At 42.3% G+C, this 23616-nt stretch overlaps 1 protein-coding gene across 1 annotated transcript in view; it reads left to right on the forward strand.

Annotated features, from left to right (window-relative positions):
• dst (dystonin) overlaps positions 1-23616 on the forward strand; it is a 112131-nt gene that overhangs the window by 66296 nt on the left and 22219 nt on the right. The window contains exons 48-72 of the mRNA XM_061039610.1: positions 498-706; positions 846-1163; positions 1272-1438; positions 1570-1726; positions 2993-3119; positions 3278-3328; positions 3564-3799; positions 3943-4072; positions 4409-4608; positions 5386-5884; positions 6197-7665; positions 16339-16500; positions 16703-16873; positions 17152-17318; positions 18003-18162; positions 18365-18691; positions 18861-18945; positions 19874-20115; positions 20209-20415; positions 20526-20645; positions 20826-20933; positions 21030-21248; positions 21339-21542; positions 22300-22531; positions 23374-23600. Coding sequence (XP_060895593.1) covers positions 498-706; positions 846-1163; positions 1272-1438; positions 1570-1726; positions 2993-3119; positions 3278-3328; positions 3564-3799; positions 3943-4072; positions 4409-4608; positions 5386-5884; positions 6197-7665; positions 16339-16500; positions 16703-16873; positions 17152-17318; positions 18003-18162; positions 18365-18691; positions 18861-18945; positions 19874-20115; positions 20209-20415; positions 20526-20645; positions 20826-20933; positions 21030-21248; positions 21339-21542; positions 22300-22531; positions 23374-23600 — 6194 coding nt within the window. The remainder of the gene's footprint in view (positions 1-497; positions 707-845; positions 1164-1271; positions 1439-1569; positions 1727-2992; positions 3120-3277; positions 3329-3563; positions 3800-3942; positions 4073-4408; positions 4609-5385; positions 5885-6196; positions 7666-16338; positions 16501-16702; positions 16874-17151; positions 17319-18002; positions 18163-18364; positions 18692-18860; positions 18946-19873; positions 20116-20208; positions 20416-20525; positions 20646-20825; positions 20934-21029; positions 21249-21338; positions 21543-22299; positions 22532-23373; positions 23601-23616) is intronic.

Raw genomic sequence — 23616 nt, forward strand, 5'->3', positions numbered from 1 at the left:
TAGTCAACCTTTCGTTGACACTCTGTTGAAGGGATAAGAGTGTTAGTCTTTAGATATGCAGGTTTAGGGATGCCAAAGTTTGAAAGAACTCCTTTTGAAATTAAATATTTAAAAGACCGGCTCAAAGTTTATAAATCACGAAGCCCTGGAAAATGTCAGTGTTGCAGTTTGATACTTGTTAGTAGGCAGGTTCATAAGCAAGCAAAGACTGTTTCTTGGTTTCTACCTTTCAAAAATGTTCAATATTTACTGATGTTTAAAAGTTATCAGAGTTAAAAAAAAGAAATAGCTTTTGGAGTCAAATTTTTATTTCCATTGGCTCATTCTAAAAAAAGCTTTTACTCCGAAGCTTTGTGAATATAATTGTCTTGTCACTTGCTTTATCAAACTCGCTTATGTCATATATGCTTTGCTTTTTTTTTTTTAATAATGAGCCCAAGACAATGAGAAATCAAAGCCCTTCTAGAAATGACGTGATGTTTTTCCATTCATTGCAGATGACATCGTGGAGCGCTATGACAACGTGTCTAAGTCTGTAAGTGACCGCAATGAGAAACTGCAGATCACCCTGACTCGCTCCATGAGTGTCCAGGACGGTTTGGACGAGATGATCGGATGGATGGAGGGAGTGGAGGCCAGTGTGAAGGAGACGGGAACAATTCCTCTGGACTCTGCATCCCTAGGAGACATCCTCAGCAAAGAAGCAGTATGTAGCAGTCCAATAACTATCAACTATGTCTATGATTTTACTTTTTACATGGTTTATTATTAGCTCCATAATAAGCTTTAATTTCACTTCATAAAGATGTTTAAGTTGCTGTTGTCCATCCTTGTGTTTTTTTAAGGCCTTAGAGCAGGACATAGCAAGTCGACAGAGCAGCGTCTCAACCATGAAAGCCAAAGTGAAGAAGTTTGTGGAGACGGCAGATCCCTCCGCTGCCGCCCTCCTGCAGTCTAAGATGGACGCTCTCTCCCAGCGCTTCACGGACGCCTGTGACAAGCACAAGCAGAAAGTCACGCAGCTCGAGGAGCTGAAGGAGAAGGTGGACCAGTTTGAGGAGGTCGCAGATAAAGTGCAGCAGTTTGTTGTGAAGCGCACACAAGCTCTGAACGAGACGGACGGGCCGGGGAAAACCTTCGATGAAGTGTCTCAGCTCATGCAGGTAACAACACTGCTGACGCTTGGTTATGGTCCTTCAAGGATATATTTGATGTCTGTCAGCGTTACTTGTTATCAAAATAACTGATCTATCTGTATGAATTTACTCTAGAACACCAAAGCTGAGATGGCAGAGCATGCCGGTGATTTGGAGAAGCTGCAGACGCTCTCCAAGGAGCTTTCTGAAATCAGCTCTGATGGGAACAAATCCCAGATCCAGAACAGGATGGACAATCTCTCAAATACTTTCAACACCTTCAAAGACACTGTCAAAGAAAAGTAAGTTTGGACAAGGGAATAAGAAGGTCTTGTATTCCCCATTTAAAGTATTAATTATAGCCTGTTATTACTGTTTGTGTAGTGTTAGCAATGCAAACCTGAATGAACTGTTTAACTGCTCCTTGTTCCAGGGAAGAGGAGGTATCATCCTGTCAGGACCAGCTTGGAGAGTTCAGATCTGCTGCTGGCGCTCTCACAAAGTGGCTGGAGGAGACCAATGAGAAAGTACCTGCGGTTCACGCGGGCGTCAGCGTGAAGACTCTGGAGAAGGACCTGCACATTGTAACTGTGAGTCATGAGATAAATAACACAGTCTACTGTAAACAGAGACATTGTTATTCCCTTAAATATTTTTATCTTACTGCACTTTTAAGTGCTGGAACAGAAGTTATTGATGTCATACTTTGCACCTTGCTGAATCGTGGATTCTCTGTGTTTTAGGAATAGATAGATGTAAGTGTGTTTTAATAGATTTCAGTCCTATCCTCCCTTAACTCCCTACTATGCAACCTGCTCTTCTCTGCCAACTCATGACGGGCACGGAGGGATGATTTGTTGAAAGACACGTGGGAGTGAAACACTATGTTGTCAAACAGAAAGACTTTTTTCTGTGCAAGATGTTACAGACAGGATCAGAGACGTAGACTCCTACTGGGCCTGCACAATGTCAGAAAAATAAGCTATGTGTGATAAAGAGTTGTCATAATACCAGGATATTAAGATAAGATATGATACTAATAAAATACGAACAATGTCTATATCTGTTTCGATACCACAGCAGAAAAAATAGAAGTCCTAGGGACCCAATATTAGGTGATTTCTTGTTTTTAATCATCACAAATTACAAACAAACTCCTGCACACTGTCTAAATTGTAGAAATATGCTGGCAACATGTTAACACTTTTGGATACTTTCAATCATTAAAATTATGAAGGTTATATCATTTGATTATATTTATCAAAAAGTATTTAATTATCAAAAGATTTGACAACCTTAGTGCAAGCATTATTCAATATTGCAGTAACTATATGAGGTGCATTACCCAATTTTAAAGAGAGAATATTAACTATAACTCACAGTTTCTGTGTCTATCCACTGTTTTTTTTAAAGAAATCTGTTTTAAATATGTCCCAAAATAAATCATGAAAAAAGTCTTTCACCATGAAATTGGCACCAAATAATCTGAGAGTAGCTAAAAGCTAACTCGAGCTTTAGTGTAAAAGAATGATATTTTACCCAGACCTCTATCCCAAATACTTCAGTACACATGCTAATTTTAAAAAATGACATTGCTTTTTTACATTAAATCATTTTTCTTATTAATTTCTATAAATAATAACCATCGCTATGTGTTTGTCCTGTGATAACAATGAAATCAGGATTAATTGTGTAGCTCTAATTCCTTCTACAATGTAAAGTGAAAAGAAAAGAATAGGGCCACATGTTTTCCACATTTATTGTAACATTACTATTTTAAACACTCTCCTTTTTCAGTGTTCTGAACACTTTGCTCTAAACATAAAAACGTATCTGTGTGATTGATGTATCATCAGGGATTATTGGATGAATGGACGTCCAAAGACCCTGCTGTCAAAGACCTGAACAGTAAAGGATCGGAGCTCTGCAACCTTATTACCGTCCTCACATCCCCTGCCAAGACAAAGACCTCTAACAAGTCGGGTGAGTAGAACAGACCTGACCTCATGTGTTTGAACTACTCAGTGGAATGGGAAGCATGGTGTTTGGGTGGACTTCTAAGAGAGCTGTATGATCACTAACACTCAGACATCCAGTCTGCCTGTCCTTCATACAAGCTTTGTGTTGTGTCTTTGCATCAGCTCTTACTAATGGTGGTGGTCCAGGAAGCCATTCCTACCTAACCAATAAAGGTAATCAAGTGTGTGTTGGTGGTGTGCTGGAAATACATGGTCAGTGGTGTGATGTGATGTGTTGGTATTACGGCTGTTTTTTCCAAACTGTGCTATGGCTGTAGTGGCTCTTTACATCTTTACAACATCTTTAACAACGTGTTCAGATATGATAACGATAACTTGTAACTTTAGCCTCATATTTTACACTCTGGCTCCAAACTCGTGCTTATAGAATTATGTTTGATGTCTTCAGAGCTGATGGTTATTCAGCAGAACATATCATATGTCAACGAGGGATACACGAGCCTCGGGGAAAAGTTGAAGAGTCGAGCGGCAGAGTTGAGTAGTTCAGTGGAGGAGGTGAAAGATGCCCAAAAGGAGACAGAGGACATGATGACGTGGCTGAAGGACATGAAAAAGACCGCAGCCTCATGGAACAGTGCCCCAACAGAGAAGGATTCAGTGAAAACACAGCTTGAACAGCAGAAGGTACAGACTCATCCAAATTAACTTCAACAATTGAATTTGATCTGAAAGTGCTCACAGCTCCTTCATTACTGTGATCTGCTGTGAAGAAGAGTCCTATGACATATTGCAAGATACGTTTACAAGAATGTGTTGTATTCCTTTAGGAATGTGAGGATGGCATGAAGCAAAAGCGGGAGCAGCTCCAGAAGCTCAGAGAGAAGCTCCTCAACTTGATTAAGACTCACCCAAACTCCCCCGAGGCAGCCAAATGGAAGCAGATGCTTGCAGAAATAGGTATGATCCGAGCGGCTGTCTCCAGATGGCCCATGTAATTTATGTCACTGAAACTGCATGTAAGGTGTGGTACATCACACATGTAAAAATGTATCGCGTTGCAGCGCTGACCTTCCCTTAAAAGCTTTCTCAAAATGTCCTCTATGTGACACTAAGTGTGATATTGTACTAGCACCTACTGCCCTCTGCCACCCCATTTAAATTAACACATAAGTAGTGCCAAGTCCTGCACAGTGGGAGCATGGCTAAGGGAGAACAGTTGGACAGTGGATTGAAAGGTGCTGTTTTGCTGACTCAAGTGCACCGTTGTGATTGCTCTGCCCCCCACCTGTTCAGATGCTGCTTGGGCAGATATCAGCGGCTCCGTAGAGGAGAGGAAGCAGCACCTGGAGCAGTCCAACAAGAACCTGGACGTCTTCCAAACAACTGAGCTGCAGCTTGGTCAGTGGCTTTCAGAAAAGGAGATGATGATGAGTGTCCTTGGACCCCTCTCGATAGACCCCAACATGCTGAAGATGCAGAAGCAACAGGTTCAGGTAAGCACGGTGCATGTTGTCAGGAATAAGTGTATGCTTGTACATCATTAAAGAGAGAGCATTGAGTTGCACCAGCTATGTGTAAGTTCAAACGTAGCCTAGCTTGAACTTCATTTTAGGACATGTTTTTTTACACTACTTACTTTGAAGGTAACATTTAAGGTGTTGCACCAGGGGAGATGTCCTCATTGAAATATGGTTATCATGGTGTATTATTTTGAAAGGTTGGATAACATGGAGGGATGATGAGGAGGAATGGGTTTAATAGATTACTGTCAGAGATAATAGAGTACCCTAAGTTTATTTGGCGCTATCACCACTCAAAGTTACAGTTTATTTTGCACTAGCTGTAGATCAAAGTTGTCGACTTCAGTTATCACCAAATGATGCTATATTTTACAGACTCTTTCTCTGCTGTTAGTTGATAAACAGCAGTTAACTGACGTTTGTTCAGAGACAATAAGGCACAAAAGGAAACACTGTAACAAACACCGCTTTCAGAAAAATACTTTTCATTGATTTGCGACATGAAGAGAAAATGCTGTTTTGGTTGGTTTGGATGTTACGCTTTACTAGTTAAGATGAACCTTACGTCCATGTGGTGCAGCCAAACAATGAAGCTACTTGGGCTACAAACTAACCACTTTACAAGTAAGGTTAAGTGTGGGCTTTGCACCCCAATTTGAAACAGAACTTATACATAGCTGGTTCAACAGGCCAAAGTACTTTTGTTGCCTTCTTGAAGGAATATTCATATTGACTGACTTTCGCCTCCAGATCCTCCAGAACGAGTTTAAGAGCCGCCAACCTCAATATGAGCGACTCCAGGAAACCGCTACGGCCATCCTGAGCTCATCAGCCAACCAGGACCCCTCAAGTGGGAAGCTGGTGAAGGAGCAGCTCGCTAACGTATCCCAGAAATGGCAAGGCCTCACGGGACAGCTGGACCAGAGAGACGGCCTGATCGACCAGGCCGTGGTGAAGACGGGGCAGTTCCAGGAGTTACTGAGGAGCATCAGTCAAACGGCCGCTCAGTTGGAGAATCAGCTCACCAACCATCAGGGCAACAGCACCCAGCCCGACGCTGTGAAGAAGCAGTTAGAGGACGTCCAAAACATCTCCTCTCAACTGAGAGAGGAGAGAAAGAAGCTGAAGGAGGCCGAGGCAGTCAACGGCGAGCTCACAGCGATGGTGACTGAGGACTATCTCAAAGCAGACTTAGCCAGGCAGCTGGAGAGTGTCAGCAAACCTTTCAAACAATTGGAAGAGAAAGCAGGTTCGGCCTTTTAACCTAACCTAATAATAAAATGTTGTAATGTTTGGAAGGAAAGAACAATGAGTCAGAGTTAAATATATATTTGTCCTATGACAACAAGAAAGGCTCAAGTGTATTAATCAAAATCCCTCTGGCGAGAATTCAAACAGTCTTGTCAAATTGTATTAAAACCTTTCTTTTATGTTTATCATGCAGTGTTGCTGCTTTAATTATATAAAAAAATGTGAATGAAAGTAATCTACAACAGTACTACTGCCTGTTGTTGCAGCTTTAAAGTCACTTTAACATGATTTTTTTTTTTTTCTGTTGCAGCAAAACGTGTCGAGCAGCTCAACTCAACCTTTGCCAGCTCCCAGCAGTTCCACCAGACCTCCAAAGACTTCCACTCGTGGCTGGACCAGAAGCTTCAGGATCAGTCAAAGCCCCAGTCCATCTCTTCTAAAGCAGACGTTCTGCAAAATACCCTGGAGGAGCACAGCAGTTTCAAGAAGGCTCTCGGTGAACACGAGGGAGCTTATTCCACCATCATCGGGGAAGGGGAGATGCTTCTGAAGAACACCGAGGGTGCCGAGAAGTTGGCACTTCAAGGGCAGCTTTCGACGCTCTCTTCTAACTGGGAGGAGGTGAAGAAGAACTCGGTGGAACAGGCCGACAAACTCCAGACGGCCCTGCAGAGGTCTCTGAAGTTTCAGGAGCATGCAGAGAAGCTCGGCTCTTGGATTCAGGAGTGTGAAGCTAGTGAGGGCAAAGTGAAGCTCAACGTCGATCCTGTGGCCGTGGAGAGCTCCATCTCTCAGGTGAAAGCTCTGCTGAAAGATGTAGACAAGCACAGAGGGATGGTGGAGCAGCTCAACACGGCTGCGGATACCCTTCTTGAGGTTGCCAACACAGACACTGACACCGTCAAAGAGGAGAAGGCCAGCATTAACAAAAGAGTGGACAATGTTGCAGAGGGTCTACAGAGCAAAAGGGAGTCCCTTGAGAAGCTCTCACATACTGTTAAGGAATTTAATGACGCTTATAAAGAGGCGAAGGGTCAGCTTGAGGGGGCAAAGAAGCAGGTGGATGCTTATGAATCACAGGGAATGCAGGCGCACAGCAACAAGAACCTGACCAACATGAAAGCCCAACAGAAAAGTTTAGAGGGAGTGCAGAACCAGTTGGAGCACCTGAAGACCTTGGCCAAAGACCTAGTGGTAGAGATCCCAGATGCCGATGGAGTGACAGACCTCTTACTGCAAGCAGACAGCGTGGAAAAAGACTACAGCACCCTCAACAAGAAACTAGAGGAGACGTGTCAAGTCCTGGAGGGTAAACTACAGGGAATCGGCCAGTTCCAGAACAGCATCCGCGAGATGTTCACCCGCTTCACAGACCTGGACGATGAGCTGGATAGCATGGCTCCGGTGGATCTGGACTTGGCCACTCTGAAAGAACAGCAGGAGAGCATTCAGAGCTTCGTGGCTAAGCTGCAAGAGCTAATGGCCAACACAGCCAATGCTGGAGACAGCTGTAAGAAAATGCTTGAGAGTGAAAGCTCTCCTGACCTGTTGGGCCTGAAGAGAGACCTGGACGCTCTGAGTAAGCAGTGTGGTAAACTGCTGGACCGGGCCAAAGGCAGAGAGGTGCAGGTGCAGAGCACTCTCACCAAACTGGAGGAGTTGTACGATAAACTCCACGTATCAGAAGATAAACTTACTAAGGCTGTCGACAAGGAGGCGTCCCAGGAGGCGGTTGGCATGGAAACAGACGTCATCAACCAACAGCTGGAGGCCTTTAAGGTACGGTGCAAATTCAACACTTTTCTTAAAATGCAAGAACAGAGAATTTACTTCAATTCAAGTGGTTAAATAAAAGGTAAATACAAGTCTGACTTTCCTGGTAGTGTAGTGAACCATCAATTAAACCCAAATAATTCTGCTTCTACATGATTTCTTAGCCTTATTTATTGTCTGTAGACTTAAGACTTCATTGTTGCCTTCATGTTGACCAGTGATGGGTATAATGTGAAGACAAGTCAAAAAAGCAGGGAGTGTTTGATTTCTTTTTTACTTTTTACTTCCCTTAAAATAAAAATCAGGTATCAAAGTATTTGTTGAATAATTTTTCATAGAGGCAATTATTGATATAATGTTTCAGCCTATATAGTTATAAAACAATCAATAGCTATACGACAATAATATGGAAAGATTTATATTTTCTAAAAACGAACACATTTACTACTTATATTTAGGATTACAAAATATAATTTGGGGGTTATTCTGGTTTGGAACTTATTTTCAGAGCACTTCTATTAAGCAGAACAAAAGTATTACTTATGATACTTTGATCTTAACATCAAGTCCATCCTCTCCGTCTTTTCCCTGCTCCACTTTTCAGAAAATGTGTGCTCAAACAGGCTGTTTGGAGATTTTCCCTTCATGACATCACAAAGGGCAGTAACCCCTCCCCCGGGTGGGTGACACTCCCACAGTTAGGTGTTTGTTCTGCCCTCTGAGTCTGCCTTCTCACTGTAAACAATAGGGCATGGAGCGAGAAAGCCCGAGCCATCCTAACCCTTCCAGAGAGGGGGCGTGGTCAGACACAGCAAATTTACATTTAAAGGTACAGACACAGGGGTGTCACAGGGCTGAAATAGAGGGGTTTATAGGCATGATCAAAGAAACTTCACAGACATGTTTTGGGGAGGTCTTATTTAAACTTGTTGAAAAGGAGGAGAATATGTGACCTTTAACTAATCTAATACATTTTGTTTATAAGAAGCACAACATGCAAAACTGTAATTAAGTTAGATATTTAGTTTTTAAAGCAAGTCAAACAATCCTTATCTTGATAAAAGACCAGTGAGACACATGTCCTCTTAGGTATTAAAACTGGCAGTTACTGATAAATGCTTTTTTTAAATCACTATTTTATAGATTAAACTAGCCTGAAGTTAAATTGGCTCATTGATTTTGCATATTATTTCAAAATATTGACATTCTTATCATTACATGAATAACAATTAGGCATTTAAATTCTGCCTTCCATTGTGGGAGATTACCATCCTGCTCTTCACTGCTCCACACACAGCAATCCTCCAGGGACTGCTGCTCTATTGAGGGCATCTGGTGTTAACAAAGAGCTCCGGCCCATATGCAGTGATGGTGCGGGAGGGATGAACCATCGCAGCCAGGTGGTCACCAGCAGGGTGTCACTTGATTCAATGGTCTCAGTAATGAAGCCAGGCCAAAGTCCTGATCTCTTAACATTGATAGTGTTGTTCTTTAACATTTGAGAGCTCAACGCTTGACGTTATCTCTGGCTCTAAGCTTGGAGTGGCCTGATATTTATTCAGTCAATTTAATGCAGACACCAGAAGGGGAAGTGATGGGCAGCGTCATTATAGTGTCCTTAAACCCAGTTTGTTTTATTTTGCACTCGGCTTGGTTGTCATTAATACTAATAGTGAGGAGTACGTTTGGGTAATGTGGTTTGATAAGGGCTCAAAAGTTCAATTCAATTCCCATTTATTGGTCACATATGCAATTACACATAGAACACTGAGAAATGAAATGTTTTTGGTACCTGTCCAGCCAAGAATGACACACATTATATGAATAAAATACATTTAAAATACAGGGAAATAAACTATCTAGAGCATGAGAAAGTTATTTTTTTAGGTTAAAATAATGGGTACCTCAGCAGCCAAGCGCTATTCAGCACACAACATGAAAAACATCTTTTTTTTTTTAAATACTCTTTATTGAAAATTTCAATCCATGAAAAACATTTTAAATACAAAAAGAAAACCCTTGAGTCCAGTAAACATAAAATGTTTTTTTTAAAATACAATATTGAATAAAGTGTAAAAATTAATAAATTATATGTTGTACATTGGTATAAATGAAGTATTAATTCGATGGTAAAGACCACCTACATGTGATGTGCAACAAACAGTACTGCAGTGCATTCAAATGTTGTAAACACTGCATGTTTGGCTGACTATTTCTTTCAGTCACTGGGATTATAGTACAGTTAATAAAGCTAAATGATGCCTGATAATTGTTATGAAGAAGCTGCTTTGCAATTCTGTGTCTCTGAAAATATTTACTTCTGAAACCTTAGCTGTACTTACGTTTTTAAGATTGTATTACTGATGCAGAGGAGCCCAAACACACACCGCTTCTCCATTGTCTTTATAATCTGTTTTAAGCATGTTACTCTTAAAATCATGGACGCCTTTGTTGGTGTCAATGAGGGATAAATCAAGAGGCAGCCATTAGCAAGATTTACAGACAGCTGCAAAAATATTTTAAAAGCCTGTAAATTCCTGTGGAGGTTTCGAAAAGAGGATTAACCTATATTCAGAGGTGAAATTAGGAAATACTTGGAGCATAATGTATACAGCCGTGCATAGGCAAATGACACAGATCTGGCCTAAGATGTAGGTCAGAGGATTTTTTTTTTTTTCAATTAAGGGGGTGCGTAGGAGGGTTGCACAAACCTCCACTTGTGTTACATGGATTAAAATATCATTGGGGTGTCTGAGGTGGGGGTTGGGGGTGTCGGTTTGGTTTTTAAAGGCCTCACAGGGTAACTATTAAAGAAAGTGATTGATTCAGATTGTTGCTGGGCAGCGTTGTCATGGTGCATGTTTCTTTACCCCCTCTTTGTCCTGTGGCTGCCCTGGGTTGAGAGGGCGCACACAGCCCTCAGCTGCTGGTGGAAACTCCCCTCTGTAGCCTCGGGAGGAGATGTATCAAAAAACAGCAAAGTGATGATTGAAACTTGAGTTGTTTTTTTATTCGGTTGAAGATTTAACAAAGTCACATGGTTCTATCAAATTTAGTTTTATCCATGTGATCTGGTTCTTTAGGTTAAGTGGGCTTCGCTGGCAGCCGGTGGGAGAAAGTAATAAACAGAGAAAGACAGCGCTCGTCTCTTTCATGTGCTGTTACCATTTTAGGTTAAGTTTTGAAAGAGACACGCCTGACTTCATGTGTTTACTCTCGTTTTTTTTTTACATGAGAGTTGTAGGAGCTGGACTGAGGGGAAACTGGTGTATGTAAATGTCTATGTGCACCTTAAAGGGGGGTTTTAGTGACTCAACACTACTGGGGGGGGGGGGGGGGGGGGGTTTGGCGTGGGTGTCTATTCTCTCCTTACAGACATTACATCATCAGTGTCTCTTGCAGTTCAGAAATGAATCACACTGTAGCTAACCTGGCTCATTGACGTTGATGAGGGAAAAAGTGTCATTGTGGCCACACAGTGTTTCTTACTCACTGCCACATAGCAATGATACACTCTTTTTAAAGTGTAACATGTAACTCCTCTGGGTCACATCAGGAAGGGTACACTTTTTTCTGTTTTTGGCTGAAGGTTTCATTTTTATGCAACGTTTTTCAAGATTTCTAGAAGCTTAGAAACATTTTATTTCTTACAATGCAGACCTTTATGTGAAGCTTTAAAACAGCCCTTTACTGAAACTTTATTGTTGTAAGACAAGTTTATAAAAAAAACACTTAACTCCTGCAACACATGAAAACCTTCTTAAAAGCAGTTGAATGTAACAGCCTCCGGTCTTGAAAAATGAAGCCGTTCGACGAGTGTCCACTAGAGGCTGACTCCAGGAACACCGGAAGTCACATACACACAACAGGAGAAAAAGCTGGTTTTACAGCATACATTAACATGTTTACAGCCTGGTATATAAAAACAAAATAGGTCTGATTAGTTATTGTCATCACTCGCACACACTGTATGGGGGCAGATTTTTTTTCAAACGGCTCCGTTTTGATTTTATGAACGATACATATTATCTATAGTTAAGCGCGTAGCTACATGATTGACAGGTGGTGGTGATGTAACAGTTTGTCAAGAGGTTTAAAACACACCTCACCTCCAGCTCTCAGCCTGTCGTTATGTTGACTAAAAGTTAGGATGAGACAGCATTTCCAGCATGGCGGCTGCTGCTGATGAGCCTCCGGAGGCCCCTGCAGGAACAGATGGCCGACGTCACTCAGGCTTCAAACATTCATATTTACAGTCTGTGTTTCTTCATGCTGTAGTATATTACAACACTGTAGCGTGCTTGGTTTGCTATGTAGCAACTGAACCGGATCTCTTAAAGCTCCTGTCAGGAATCTTTGGTGGACAAAGCGATAAGTCTTATCTCTTGACTGATCTCGTCCTGTACATTTTTAATCACTGTTTCCTGATGATAGATCTCCTCCTGCTGTCTTTAAGGAGTCGATCGTATCACTCATTGTGAATCTTTGCTTTGGAAAATGTAACTGACTTTGTCTACCAGGCGGCAGTGATTACAGGCATTTAGAACAACTGTTTAGAAATGATTAATCTTGTCTTTGATAATCAGTATTCATTTCACTGTTGCATAACCAACTGAAAACTCCACGCAGGAGCTTCAAACAGTAGGGAACATTAATCCATTTGTGCCGTCATGCAAACACTTTTAATGCAGAATTCAGAAAGCTGACCTCCAAATGTATTTATCTGGTAAAATTAAAATCTTGAACAAACATTAAGAACAAAAGCAGAAGATCTTATTTAAAGATGACTATATTTCTAACTGGTGAGATTTGCTTATGCTTAGTGACCTCTTATAGAGAGTCCATGTTCTTCCAGCCTCCGACTCAAGTTTGGCTCATAGTTGTGGCTGCACTGTTTAGAAACTCCTCTGTACCTGATTGTTTGGAGAGAGTGACAAGTGTTGAACTCGTAAGGGTTATTTTTAGTCCTTGGATTGGAAAAGAAGTGTCCTCTTTTCACCCTTTAACTTTTGGTCTGAATGGTAGAGTTAACACTTTATTTAAGTCAAATGGGGCTTTGGAGAGAAAGGGACCTGCAGCAGCCACTGAATCACAAGAGGAATCATTTGTTTTAATTCATTCAAGCACCTGAATATTTATAAAGCATACAAGACTCAGTGGCTTATAATCCTTTCTGTGACTCCCACCATGTCTTAAATGCTTATTTATCTCTTTCCGTCTCCTCTTGTGCATACAAGAAGTTGTGATTGTTGAGCTCCTCACCGTGCTACTGGGGTGAAGACTTTGCAGGAAACCAAAAATAAATTCCTTTCATTATCCTCTCTATCCTCTTTTTCTTGTCCTATACCCCGGTCACTGGACATAAAAAGCGCCTTCATGCACTTGGCAGAGCTGTCGGTGTTAAATTACCTGGGACCTGTGCCTCCCTCAGCATTCCTCAGTAATTAAGAATATCTGCAGGGTCCACAGCAACCCGTCCACGAGAGGAAAACAGAGGGCAGGGAGAGGGAAAAAAAGGGAAAAAACGTGTGTCTATTTCAGCATAGTGTGATGTCATCAAAGTGGGAGCTGCTGCTGCCTGTTGGTCTAAGTTTTTATATGTGAAGTAGAAAAAGGCTGGTGCGTATCTTTCCCCCCTCCCCGTCCCTTTAGTCACTCGAAAAAAAAAGAAGAAAGAGGAAAAGTCAGTGGTTATGTCAGGATGCAGAAGACGGCTTAGAAGTGAAGTCATATGGGCCATGCTGACATAAGGGGGAATTAGAAAGAGGGGGGGGGGAGGGTCATGTGTCCACCAATCAACATGTGACGGAGCGGCTCTGAGCACAAATGGAGTTGTGGCAGATGTTGTCTGAATAATGAGCGGGGGCGGGGCATGAAGCCCTCTGCCAGGAGGGTGTCTGTCATTGCGAGGGAGCGATGAGAGAGAAAGGGCAGGCTTTTTTTTTTTTTGTTTATCCACGAGTACCAGCTCTCCTCAGAACACTGCCCCACAGTTTTTTGCTTTGAGCCTGCTGGATTTGTCTGTGGATATTATCACTTTTTGCACTGAAGATTTTGTACTTTTTATCGTGAGGATGCTGTAAAGGATTTCAGGGAGAAAGAAGCACTTTGGACCACAGAAATAGTGATTAAGTTTTGGCAATGCACTGAGAGGCGCCCCGAGGAATATTTGTGGGTGGCTGTATTTAAAGAGTGGATTATCATTCCTGCTGTGGAGCATAAAGCTGCTAGAGGAGCGAGCGTGGTTTGGGATTGTTTTTATATTGTTGCCATGTTTGTATTTTTGGAGACTTTATTATTATTTTTTATCTAGATCAACTTTATTTTGTTAATATTATTTTTAAAGAAGCACCTTCAGATTTATTTTTTAAACATAAGTAGGAGCATTTTGTATTTATTTCTTACCTTCTTTCCTTTTAAGAAATATAATTTCAAACACAGTTCATCCTGTGCTCCTTTTTTTTAAATGACCTGCACTAAAGCAACAATTACCTCAGAGGGGTTCCCTACATCCCAAGCCTTTCCTTTGTAGTGAGCAGTGTCAATTGTTTTTAGCATGGGGAAGCCGCTGAGCAGACCAGATTGCCTCAGACAAAACCCATCCTGTGTGGGGAAGGGGGAGGAGGAGGACCTGAACATCGACGACTGCTATGTGCCCCAGAGATCCATTTATGACACCGTGCGGCTCAACGAGCAGATCGACTCGGGCTCTAAAGGCAGCCTTTCCTCTCGCCACTTCACGGGCACCTTACCTTACACTCACCGCACATTAGACCTCAGCAGCCTGTGTGGGAATGGAGCCCTCTCTGCCTCCAACTCCTTCGAGCTCCGAACCCGCAAACCTGCTTTACTGGACGAGCGTGTCGTCTTCGATGGACTCAAACTCAACGGGCACATAATAAGGCCGAATGACACAGTGCTGCCAAAGTCCCGTCTCCAGGGAGGCGAGAAGAAGGACCATCCTCATCACCGACGCTCGTGGAGGACGTTTGCTCCCACTAATTTGAGCGAGTACGCGAGCCGCAGCGGAACGTTGTGCTCAGGGAGTGCTGAAAGACCCGGGTTGATCAACGGCAAGCGAGGGCAGAGCATGACCAGCTCGCTGACATCCGAAGAGGACTCGGGACTTTACAGCCCCACCGTGGACAGAGAGCGACATGCACATAGATCCCACAAAAGAGCAGGGCCCGGCACAAGGAGCCTCTCATCTTCAGAGGCGATGCACATGTCCGGGGACCTGAGAACTGGGCGGTCACTTAGCTCAGGACAAGAGGAGTTCCCGTTCTCTCCTGCGCGGGACAACCGATCTCTGTATCACAGCGGCGGCTTGGTCCAGGAGCCGCTCAAATCTGAATCTGGTGTGGTGGATGTAAACGGAAAACACACTCTCAGCAATGGAGAATACAAACACTCCACGGGGAGGTTATCTTCCAGGAGTCATAACGAAAGCTTAGGTTGGCGCTCCAGGACTTTGACGGACTACGACGAGCTGTCGACAGCTGAGCTGCTAGAGGATGTGTCATACAAGGACGACTGTGAGCTGGTCAGCGTGGTGGTGACGCAGCCTGAGACATGTGGAAACTCTGTAACTTTACCCATAGACAGCCGGCAGCCGACTCAGCCATGTACTGAGAAGCAAGGAGCGTCCAAATACAACATGGAGGAGCTTGAAGAGTTTCTTCAGACTGTGGAGGCCTGCCTGCCAAAAAGCTTACACACGTTCGAGCACCCAGAGGAGCATGAGATCGAGGCCTTGCTGAGTGCCATCGCTGCGTGTCCTGAAATGGACCTCAAGGGTTATTTCTCCCCACAGGTGCCCAAAAACATCCTCCTCCTTCATCGCCAGTGTTCCCTCATTAATCACTCCACTGAATGTTTCAATAGATGAGGCGTCTCTTTGATGAGTAATTTGCAGCTGTTCGGTTGTTTCTTTTCCTTACACAGCTTATTACATGATGAGTAGAACTCTGTCGGCGTGATAGTTCACAACTGAGATCAAACTCTGCTTTTCTAGAAACCGATGACTGGTTGGAGAGTTTTTTTGTGTCAGTTGGATTTTTTTACACTAAACCTCAGGTGTTGCGGTCACAGTCATTGCTGCTGATTCAGGATGACTTTCTGGCATCATTCAGTACTTTTCCTTTTGTACAATCAGGATCTAAATCCAAATATAATGTTGCCTTACTAAAAAAATGAAGGTTTATTTTGGGGCTTTTTTTTTGCCTCTATTTTAGAGACTGGACAGTGGATAGAGTCAGAAATCTGGGACAGAGAGAGAGTGGGGAAGGACATAAGGGAAAGGAGCCACAGGTCGGATTTGAACCCCAACCACCAGCTTAGAGGACTAAGCCTCCGTACATGGTGTGGGCGCACTAAACACTAGGCTACCGGCGCCCCATAATGTTGCCTTACTGATATGATTTGGAAAACAGATTAATCGGAAACTCTGAAAGAAAAGGTTTTTTTTTTTTTAAGACAGCGTTGAGGTAGGAATATCATTTTAAAAATAGAAACCAAATGCTTCAATAGCTTTCAATATGAATGAATGATGAATGATTCTATCTTTAAATTCTCACTTCTTAAACAACAGGTTAAACTCTCTTCCAAATAATCCTGAATATACTGTAATTTTATCAGTCATATAATCGTTCCACTGTGTTTTGTTTGATTTGTCTTTAGGATTTCCAGAAAGCAGACATTGACCCATTGCACACACAGCTTCAAGACATCAACTCCCTCGGCCAGGGTCTGATCCAAACTGCTGCTAAGGGCACCAGCACCAAGAAGCTTGAGGATGACCTGGAGGAAGTCAACACAAAGTGGAATACCCTCAACAAAAAGGTGGGTTTGATTCTCCCAGTCTCACTTGTTGATCTTTGCTTGTGAATAATGGTCCAAAATGGAAAAAAAAAGATGTTGGCATAGTAATGAGTCATTCATTCTCACTATTTGTTATAGTGTTATCCTTTTGATGAATTACTGGGCGCAGTTTTGGGTTGGCCCCTGAAGCAGGTGACTTCAATATTTACCATGTGGTTTGCAGATTGCTGAGCGCTCAGCCCAGCTGCACGAAGCCCTGCTGCGCTGTGGGAGGTTCCAGGATGCTTTGGAGTCACTGCTCAGCTGGTTGACTGACACAGAGGAGCTGGTGGCCAATCAGAAACCTCCGTCTGCAGAGTTCAAAGTCGTCAAAGCGCAGATCCAAGAGCAGAAAGTAAGCTGGTCACGTGGTCAACACTAACACTCAAAAGCACACCAGCGGTTCTGTTTTAATCTTTCCGCTTTAACACCACACAGTGTTATGACTCTGCCATTCATCTTGTTTAACTGACATCTATTGTTAAAGTTGAGTACACTACAAAAGCTTTAAGTTTATTGGACGCTTAATTTGTGCCTGTTAGATTTACTGTTTTTCACCACCTAGCAATGCCCTCGGTGAGAGCATGTTTTAAGGCACCCAATAACTCTCCTCCTTTTGTTTGGCTTTGACAGCTCTTACAGAGACTGCTGGATGACCGAAAGCCAACAGTGGAGCTGATAAAGAAAGAGGGAGGGAAGGTTGCAGAACTGGCCGAGTCTGTGGATAAGGAGAAGGTTGCAAAAGAGATCGAATGCCTCGGGCAGAGGTGGGACAGTCTGCTGAAGAAGGCTGAAAACAGGTCTGTATAAACAAGTGTAATATTATACAAGCCTCTAAATGCAATACTTCACAATTAAAGTCGGAGATAAAGAGGCTCGCCCAATACCTTTACCATGACCTTTTACCTACTTTTTGATCATGTTTAACTTTTACAGACAGTCAGAACCCCTATATTCTTCACTTAAAGGAATATAACAGAAAAAGCACATAAACACAGATGAGACTATGAATACCACTCTCTATGTTTCTGTTGTAAATAAGAGGCCAGTGAGCAGTTATATTAGGCAGACTGGGAACTGTCTTTGTTTCTGTTTCCATTCTCTGTACTAATCTAAGCTAACTTGCCTCAGGCAGTATTTGCATGTGGACTGTGCAGACGGAAGAGAAATAATCTGCTCATGTTGCTCTCCGCAAAAAGCATTTAAAGCCTCTTTCAAGAAATGTCAAGCTAATGACTTGAAATGAAGAGTTGAATGTTCAAATCTGTTTGAATTCTAAAATTGACATACTCATTAATTTCCTCATCTCATGAAACTCAAATTACGCTGGATCAAATTCATGACTGGGCTGTGAAACATTATTTAAGTTTTGCTTTCTGTCCAAATAACACATATTGCTAATAGCTATGTGCAAAATAAATCTGCCTGTCTCTCTGTGAATTGTATTACTGTGTTACTAATTATGTTCTGCTCAACTGTCTCAGGCACAAGCAACTGGAGAGCATCTTAGTGGTCACTCAGCAGTTCCATGAGACCCTGGAGCCACTGAGCGAGTGGCTCGCAGCTACAGAGAAACAGCTGGCTAACTCTGAGCCCATCGGCACCGAGACGTCAAAACTGGAAGATCAGATTTCTCAGCATAAGGTAAAATCCAGAATCTCTCATCATCAGTACTTCTTTTTTCGACCCATTTGAATTCAGTTTCATTATTTCCGCTTGTTATTTTTAGTTTGTGCTTTTTCATTATTTCCCATTATGTTTTCATATTTTTATTTTATTTGTTTGTGTTTCCGTTTGTGTCATGTGTCCTTGGTTCGTTTCCCATCGCCCCCCCTCCCTCGGTCAGGCCTTAGAGGAGGAGATAATGAAACACAGTAAAGACCTGTTTCAGGCCGTCAGTCTGGGTCAGATGCTCAAAACTGTGAGCTCAGTGGACGATAAGGAGTTTGTTCAGTCCAAACTGGACACCACCCAGGCCAGTTACATAGAGCTCCAGGAGCGATGCAGGAGGAAAGCCGAGATGCTGCAGCAGGCTCTGGCTAACGCCCAGCTGTTTGGAGAGGACGAGGTGGACCTCATGAACTGGCTCAACGAGGTCCACGTGAAGCTGAGCGAGGTGTCTGTGGAGGACTACAAAATAAGTGTTCTTGAAAAGCAGCTGGCAGAACAACGGGTACACACTCCTCCTCCTCCTCAGGCCAAGCATTATGTTGTCATTTCATTTAAGTTTCATCCATCATGTTTCAGTTGATTATAGTTATTTGTGTGTCCTGCATTGTTTTCAGCGAGAAGTTTTTATCCCTCCATCTTAATGACTTTCTAAGGTTATATTTTCCTTCCAGGCACTACAGAGTGATATTGAGTTGAGAAAGAAGAATGTTGACCAGGCCATCTCTAACGGGATGGAGCTTCTGAAACAATCAACAGGCATGTCTGACTTTATCTTTTCTTTTCTGATCACAGGTCATTCAGTAAAATCCAAGCAAAAAGTTCTTCCTCTATAATAAGCTCTACTGCCTTTTTTAAAGTTTTTCAAAGTTGTTAATGACCAAATTATTAGTTAGTTAGTTATAGATTTTTTTTTGGAAGTTAATTTTTTTGCTGCTAAGAATTCAACTTAAAGATGTCCCCTCAAGTTCGATCATCAGACAAGTATCCATAGACTGTATGAAACATGGACGTAGTCTCAGTGAAGTCACACATCGGTTTCTAAAGAGGCTTTAAGCCAAACGCTGTCAGGCACCATGTTGGAAATGCTGACTTCATCCTACTTTTTAAGCAATCTAGAAACTAGCAAAGATATAAAACTGAGGCTGGTGTTTAGCCTCCTGGCAAAAAGCTACAACATTCCCACCTGTCAGTCAAATCAATCACGCCCATAATTATGCAAATTTCTGCATAACTCTTTCTATAATTATAATCAAAACAGATGAGTTAAAACAAACACATTTTAACCCCAGTACAGTATCTATGGATAAAGAAATTAGCTATAGACCAAAATATTTTTTGGACCAGGCTGTATATTTCTATTGTTTAAAAACAAGGGACCTAATGGGAATCCCTTTGCAATTGTAGCCAGCCTTAATTGGAAACTCAAGAAACTGCTTTCTTTTTCATTTTTACATCGACTATAATCTTTAACATCCAAGGCTGCAACTTCGAAAAACCTTGCATGGTCAAAGATTAGTCAGATCTATAACCCTGTAGACCCAATGTCTCTGTGGAACTGCTAAATGTTACCTCCAACACTATTTCTTGTCATGACATCACTGACATGAATCTTTTTTCAGCTGCATCTCCATAATGCAGAACAAATGCAAAACACCTTTAATGACAATTAACTTTCTCTATACAGGTGATGAAGTTGTTGTAATTCAAGGAAAACTGGACGGAATCAAAACAAAGTACGCTGAGATCAACTCTGTGAGTGACAATGTTTTGAAGAAGCTGGAGAAGGTTCTGAACCTCTCCTCGAAGCTGCAGCACACTCATGAGGATCTGAGCTCCTGGCTGGAGAAAGTTGAGACTGAGACCAGAACGTTTGCTGAGCAGGAGCCAGTGGGAGAGCAGCTTGTTCATGCACAAAGCAGGAAGAAGGTAAGAAGAAATACATTGTCAATATTCAACATTAAAACCTCCAAGACCGTCTGAGTGAGCTGTTTTTTCTGTGTTTGACGTAACCCTGCACAGGACTTGCTGAAGGAGACCAAAGACAAAAAATCCTCAATGGACAAGCTGAATGAGTTAAGCAGTTCTCTCCTGGATCTGATCCCCTGGCACGCTCGGGAGGGTCTGGACAAGCTGGTGACTGAGGATAATGAGCGATACAGAGCCGTCTCTGACACCATCAACCAGCAGGTCGACCAGATCAATGCTGATATACTCAAGTCACAGCAGGTACACCAGCTGATAGACAATGTGTTTGGCTATTCCACTACTTGAATTAATGCATTTTTCAAGAGTTGTATCATTCGCAGTAGTAGATAATGTTTCTTTTCTGTTTCCAGTTTGAGCAGGCTGCAGACTCTGAACTCTCCTGGCTCACTGAGGCTGAGAAGAAGTTGCTCTCGATGGGCGAGATCAGGCTGGAGCAGGACCAAACCACAGCCCAGCTCCAAGCACAGAAGGTTAGCCTGTCATAATGTGTGTGTGTGTGTGTGTGTGTGTGTGTGTGTGTGTGTGTGTGTGTGTGTGTGTGTGTGTGTGTGTGTATGGATAGACACAGGCCTCCATCTAAGCAAAGTACAGTAAACACAGCGGTTTTGTTTTTGGAACAGCCAGCTTAACTCACTCTACCGGTTTTCTAGATCTTCTCTATGGACATCATGAGGCACAAAGACGCTGTGGATGATATTGTAAAAACTGGAAAGGCCATCATGAACAGCAAAAACCCAGAGGAGAAAGAGATGTTGAAGGTGAAGACATTACATTTTAATTATTAACATGTCATCACTTGTTTGTTTTTTCATTACATGGACATAAGTTTAATGGCGCTCTTGTTTCTCAACCAGGCCAAGACCCAGACTCTCCTGGAGAAATACGGTGTCGTCAGTCAGCTGAACTCAGAGCGCTGTCTGCAGCTGGAGCGTGCTCAGTCTCTGGCCAGTCAGTTCTGGGAGACCTACGAGGAGATGTGGCCGTGGCTCCAGGAGACCTTGAGCACCTTCAGTCAGCTTCCTCTACCTGCCATCGAGTACGAGGCGCTGAGGCAGCAGCAAGAGGAACTCAGGGTAAAAAGAAAACACACCTCACAGATGCTCATTACAAAAGTTTTAATGACTCAAAGCAACTGTTTTAATAATGTGCCGACTCCTTTGCAGCAAATGCGAGAGCTGATCTCCGAGCACAAGCCTCACATCGACAAGATGAATAAGACCGGACCTCAGTTACTCGAGCTCAGTCCAGTGGAGGGAGCGCCCATCAGAGAGAAGTACACAGCATCAGACAAACTGTACACCCAGCTCAAGGCTGATGTCACTCAGAGAGCTGCTACTCTGGATGAGGCCATCTCCAAATCTACACAGGTAAGGAGAAGACGTACAATGGATGACCCATAGGAAATGTTTTGATCCTTATTGGATATTAATATTTGATTATGATTTTTATTTTTATTATTAAACTCTTCTGTACATGTTGCATTCATGTTTTTAAAAGTTTCTTCTGCCAGATGAAGTTTGCATGGTCGCTTTGCAGCCATGATAAAGAAAGGTTTCCTTTTTAAATATGAATAATCTGCCAATAAGATGAAAATTTTCTTGTATTAAGTACGTTATCATTGAAAATAGGCAGTTTAATTGAGATTATGAGAAGCTTTATGATTGGTTGGTTTTACATATTGAGCATATTTTAAGCCTTAACTAGGTTAACCACAGTTATTCATTGCATGTGTTTACTTGATGTATCTATTAATTAAGTCAAGAAACATGAGCAAGTATTGCAAAACGTCCACCACAATTTTCCAGGAACTGAGCTGTTTTATTTATAAGAATATAAACAATAACATGAAACAGACAAAAACAGCAAATTATTACATTTGGAAGCAGAGAAACAGATCGTTCTAGTATCATAAAAGTGATATTATTTTCAGTCAATTAACTTATTCTGCTTCATTTTACACACAGGCATTTCATCACAGAAGTTAGCATATTATTTATTCTCAGACAAACATTGGCCGTCTATAAATCTGGAGTCAAACACTTTACAGCCTCCTGAAGTGACATTAACCTCACAGTATAATGTATGGATTCACTCTGAGGTGTTTCTGTCTTTGTCCTTCACCAGTTCCATGATAAAATCGACCCGATGCTGGAATCCCTGGAGCGGATAGCTGAGCGTCTGCGCCAGCCTCCGTCCATCTCGGTGGAGCTGGACAAGATCAAGGAGCAGATTACAGAGAATAAATCCTTCTCTGTGGATCTGGAGAAGCTGCAGCCGTCTTATGGGACACTGAAGGAGCGTGGCGAGGAGATGATCGCTCGGTCTCGAGGAGCCGACGAGGACATTTCAGCCAAAGGTATGATACACATCATCTTGTTTTTTTAAATTGTTTTTCTCTCAGAGGATTTTGTAATACGCTTAAAGCCAAATGAGACAAATAGCATATTAATAAGGCAACAGTAGAAAAATATTAGAGGCATGCATATATCTTTTATTTCTCCCCCCTAGAAACATGTGTCATTATTAGAAATACACAAACAAAAAGGCACCAGGGTTGAGCAGGCACATTCCACATTGCCACATTAAGAACAGTAAAGTTCAGAACCATAAAGATAAACAGAATCCTGTGGCAGTAACAGTGATACCTGATGCAGTACAGTAGCTCTTCCCTACCACCCACCACTCACCCATCATCCCAAACATGTTTCCTGGATTATCAATAAGGCACACTGACTTGGAGTTAACTTGCAGTGCAACAACCTCCACAGAGTCAGGTCTGTGTCAAGGGTCAAATAAAAAAAAAAAACACTTCAAGCTTATGTTGTTTCGGTCTGATGGAAGTTAGATGATAAGTGTTCCCAGGTCTTAAAAAACTTTTTTCTCCACCATAGTAAGATTATCCTGCATTTCTAATTTGAGACAGGACATAACATCCCGAAAGCTTTTACTTGAAGTTTTAATTCACAAAGCCCTAAAAACATTTTCCCAGGTGTGATTTTATGTGAATACCGATCTATTTCATAGCAAGAAACAAAGAGCAAACACTTTCTCATTAAAGCTGTCCACATGTGTGAGATTTGTTCCCCCAGCACACACCGCTGAGGTTAACATGCTGATGTCTGTGCCTTCTGTTTGTGTTCTACATCTTAACACTGTTAATTGATTTATTGTATATTCACTGTTTTTTAATCACACAAGCTGTTCAAGACAAACTGGACCAGATGGTGTTCCTCTGGAGCGACATCCAGGCCTTACTGGAGGAGCGGGAGGCTAAGCTGCTGGATGTGATGGACCTGGCAGACAAGTTCTGGTGCGACCACTGTGCTCTGATCGTCACAATCAAAGACAGCCAGGACCTGCTGAGGGAGCTGGAGGAGCCTGGCGTCGACCCGTCAGTCGTCAAACAGCAGCAGGAGTTTGTGGAGGTAGACAGATTCTCCA

The sequence above is a fragment of the Labrus mixtus genome, chromosome 6, assembly GCF_963584025.1.
Source record: "Labrus mixtus chromosome 6, fLabMix1.1, whole genome shotgun sequence".
Classification (NCBI taxonomy): Eukaryota; Metazoa; Chordata; class Actinopteri; order Labriformes; family Labridae; genus Labrus; species Labrus mixtus.